Source organism: Chaetomium globosum, genomic scaffold (assembly GCF_000143365.1).
Source record: "Chaetomium globosum CBS 148.51 scaffold_4 genomic scaffold, whole genome shotgun sequence".
NCBI lineage: Eukaryota > Fungi > Ascomycota > Sordariomycetes > Sordariales > Chaetomiaceae > Chaetomium > Chaetomium globosum.
Window position 1 is genome coordinate 1,596,599 of NT_165979.1, and position 3,309 is coordinate 1,599,907.

Genomic DNA, 3,309 nt, shown 5'->3' on the forward strand with positions numbered 1-3,309 from the left:
GTATTAATGCCCACCAATCCGTCACATCCGTTGCTCCGCAAGGTCGTGGATTTCACATCCTCTACCACATACCAGCGTCTCTCTTTTTCCATGGCGCAGTGGATGCCCTACATCGAACGGTTAACATGTGCCCGAGCCTGTCAGTGACATTATCACTCAAGAGGACCACGATAAACACCAAAGTCAGCACATTCTTCTCAGCTCTCTCAGATTCCTGTGGGAGCACATACCGGATCGCACCCCTCGGAAATTAGAGGCTCATAGTGTGAGTTACTAACCGAGCAATTCAAGTTTTGGTATGAGGGTCGACCTCAACTTGCATCACTTTTCCTTCCTGGGCTTCGACTTTGCATTCGATACTCTCATTAGGTACCGTTTGGATTGACACCATAATCTTTTCAAGTCATTGAAAATGGAAGCGACCTCGGACTTCCATTAGCAGCCCCATAACTGACCGTATATACTTGACCGAGGTCTCACCCCTCCGACTTCAACTTTCGAGCCCAGCGACGAGGGGATAGATAGCAGGTTCGCTATTGATTAACAAAACGGCCGATTTCTTCATCTTCAACTTTCTCCTCACGGTAAAATCAATGATGCAAGAAAATGGCGCAGAACTTGTCAAGTTGTCACTCGTGACAATGGTAAGGGCGTCATTATACGGTGCTGGTCCCATTCGAGTTTGGTCTCCAGTCAGCTCAGCGTGATTGGCAGATTGGCATCGTTGGGCCGCAACTTTCATTCACAGCATTTTTAAACTCCCTCGAGGTCAAATAACCCCGAGCTCTGTGGCGGGGGTGGCGGGGGTGGAGGTGTCTGGGGTTCCTCGGGCTCGAGCGAGTTTGAAAATGCTGTGAAGGGACACAAATTGCATCCACCCACTCACATGAGGGCGGGCCTGCTTGGCTTCAAGGGTGCCGCTCAAGGCTCTGCAGACACTTGCACAGCCCCCGCCACATAAGGGTGGATGGGCGGGGTTTCCCAGCCTCAAGATAGTTTGAAAATGCCGTGAAGGAGGTTCTGTGAATCCAACAGCCAGAGTACTGTGTAGCGATACTTCTGAACAGGGCGCGCAACGTAGTGCAAGCAAGGTCACTGATACGGGGCTTCAATTCGTGATGCAATTGTCAGACAGTCTGATTGATGTGACTGGAAGAAAAGGAGGGGAGGCCCAAAACGTCTTTGCCCAGTCGACTCCCCTTGCGATAACCCCAACGGACGAAGTACGGCCTCGAAACACTCACATAGCCCACCCTCGAAGGCCCCGAGATGCGCGGGTCGAGAACACAGCAGTGAGCCCTCTTTACGAGCCCTGCTAAACGGCCGAGCGACTTTCCCGATATGCAACCAGCGGGCCCTACCCCAGATCTGTTCAGCGGCATCTTGCTTGACCCGAATGTCGGTAGTCAAATGTCGCTGATAAACCTCGATGAGACAGACTATAACTTGGCCAGTGCGCTTACAGAATGGGGAGATAATATGGCCTTGCCAGACCTCTATCCGCCCCAATCGACCCCCATTTCATATCAGGAGATCTCGTACTCGCCGTCCGTTGTTCCGAACTCCATTCAATCGACAGGCCAGTCTGCCATTTCGACAGACGACGAAGAGACCATATGCTACGGAATGGTGAGTGACCGCCACTTCACTTTAGCCGTGCTCTCCGACCTCTCTAACTTGGGATGCGATTCACCCGCGCTAGCTGCACGACGTCGATGTTAAGCTAGTAGGCGAGATGCGAACCACGGATGCCAATCTCGGCGAAAGCGAGGCCGGCTACAGGCGCTTCGAGCTCTGCGAGCAGCAAGACCACATCATCCTGTGCTTCCACAATGACGGCAAGGAATTTGGTTACCTGCGCTCCGGTGTAGGTAAGACACTGGCACCGCTGCTGGCCAAGCCATATGTCGAGTTCGAGCCTATCACGCTCACATCTAACTTGAAGCTGGCTAAGCCCGCTGAGGCCATAGTGAAGGTTGACATCAACGTGTACGGGCCGCGGCGGGCCGCGGATGAGGTGGGTAACGCGCTTTCACGCGGCAAGCTGTGGCTACAAAAGTCGGGCCATGCCAGGCGTGAAGTTGCATACGATAACCCACACTTTCTGCCTCTCAAGGTCCATGGCATTCAAATGCAGGCAGTTCAGCCTGTGAGTCAAATTGTCAAGGATGGGCTCGTTAAAAAGAAGCACCGGGAGGAGCGGATGCGAAAGATGGTCGAGGAGGTGTACAAGTCTCTGGACAACACTCGGCATCTCGACGTGGTGGAGGGTGGAAATAGGATCACCCGGAAGCTACTCAAGTAGGCCCTTCTTTGTTGTAATTGAAGTCTGTTGATTGCTGATCTGCCGCCGCTAGACACCAACAAGAAGCGCTAGGCTTCATGCTGGAGAGAGAATCCGGCCATATCAATGACGGGTACAGGCTTTGGGAGGAGGTCATTTTGGAAGATGGGACGAAAGAGTGCGCCGCTCGTGAATCCAATCCAATGCTCATAGCTAACGTGACGACATCAGGTACCGCCACAGAATCACAAAGGCTAGGGCTAAGCAAGACACTCAGCCAGACGAGAGAGGCGGTGGCATTCTGGCTGATGAGATGGGCATGGGGAAGTCGCTGTCTATCCTTGCCCTAATCGCGAACACCCTTGACGACGGTAAAAACGAGTGGGCTCAGCAGCAGAACAGACGGTGCCGAAGGCAAGGAGGCCGCTTAAGACACTCGCCGCTCTACCGCTTGGTGGGTCGTCCCTTCTGCCCAGCGCTGCTCTCAGATCAGTCAGATCAGACAGACCCTCCTGATCTGATCGGATTGATTCCCTCGACCCTTGGACTGGACTGGACTGGATTGAACTGGACTGAACTGACATACAAATGCAGCTATTCGTAACCCTGCTGCCCCTTAATCGATCCCCAATCCGGCCTGCTGCCCTTCATGACTCCTCCGATGACGATATCGCCGTTCCTAAGCCAGTTCTTCAGCATCTGAAGCATCTCGATAGTCTCCCACTTCATTGCATGCCTCTGGGAGCTCAGAGTAAGCCTAGCAATGCTGAAGGACCTCTCGCAGTCAGCTGCCATGGCTGGAATAGCGAGAATGTCAAGGGCCATCTGAGACAGCTTTGGGAACTGAGCCTTATTACTGATCCACCATTCAACCGGATCGACGTTGCCCCCGACCTTCATGTTGTAGTACCGGTCAATCTCGTCCTCGTTACCATCTTCATCGGAACTGACTCCGCTGTTGACGAAGGCCTCGTAAGCATCGTCCTCCCGGCCTAAATCTCGACAGACAGATCGACCCTGAGGCT

At 53.3% G+C, this 3,309-nt stretch overlaps 2 protein-coding genes across 2 annotated transcripts in view; one reads left to right on the forward strand and one right to left on the reverse strand.

Annotated features, from left to right (window-relative positions):
* Positions 1-676, reverse strand: part of CHGG_04217 (uncharacterized protein) — a gene marked incomplete at both ends in the record, with an annotated part of 1,962 nt that extends 1,286 nt beyond the window's left edge. The window contains 2 exons of the mRNA XM_001223430.1: positions 231-257; positions 584-676. Coding sequence (XP_001223431.1) covers positions 231-257; positions 584-676 — 120 coding nt within the window. The remainder of the gene's footprint in view (positions 1-230; positions 258-583) is intronic.
* Positions 677-1,341: 665 nt separating this feature from the next.
* Positions 1,342-3,309, forward strand: part of CHGG_04218 (uncharacterized protein) — a gene marked incomplete at both ends in the record, with an annotated part of 3,952 nt that continues 1,984 nt past the window's right edge. Inside the window, 4 exons of the mRNA XM_001223431.1 lie at positions 1,342-1,629; positions 1,703-2,301; positions 2,516-2,738; positions 2,879-3,256. Of these exons, the coding sequence (XP_001223432.1) occupies positions 1,342-1,629; positions 1,703-2,301; positions 2,516-2,738; positions 2,879-3,256 (1,488 nt within the window). The remainder of the gene's footprint in view (positions 1,630-1,702; positions 2,302-2,515; positions 2,739-2,878; positions 3,257-3,309) is intronic.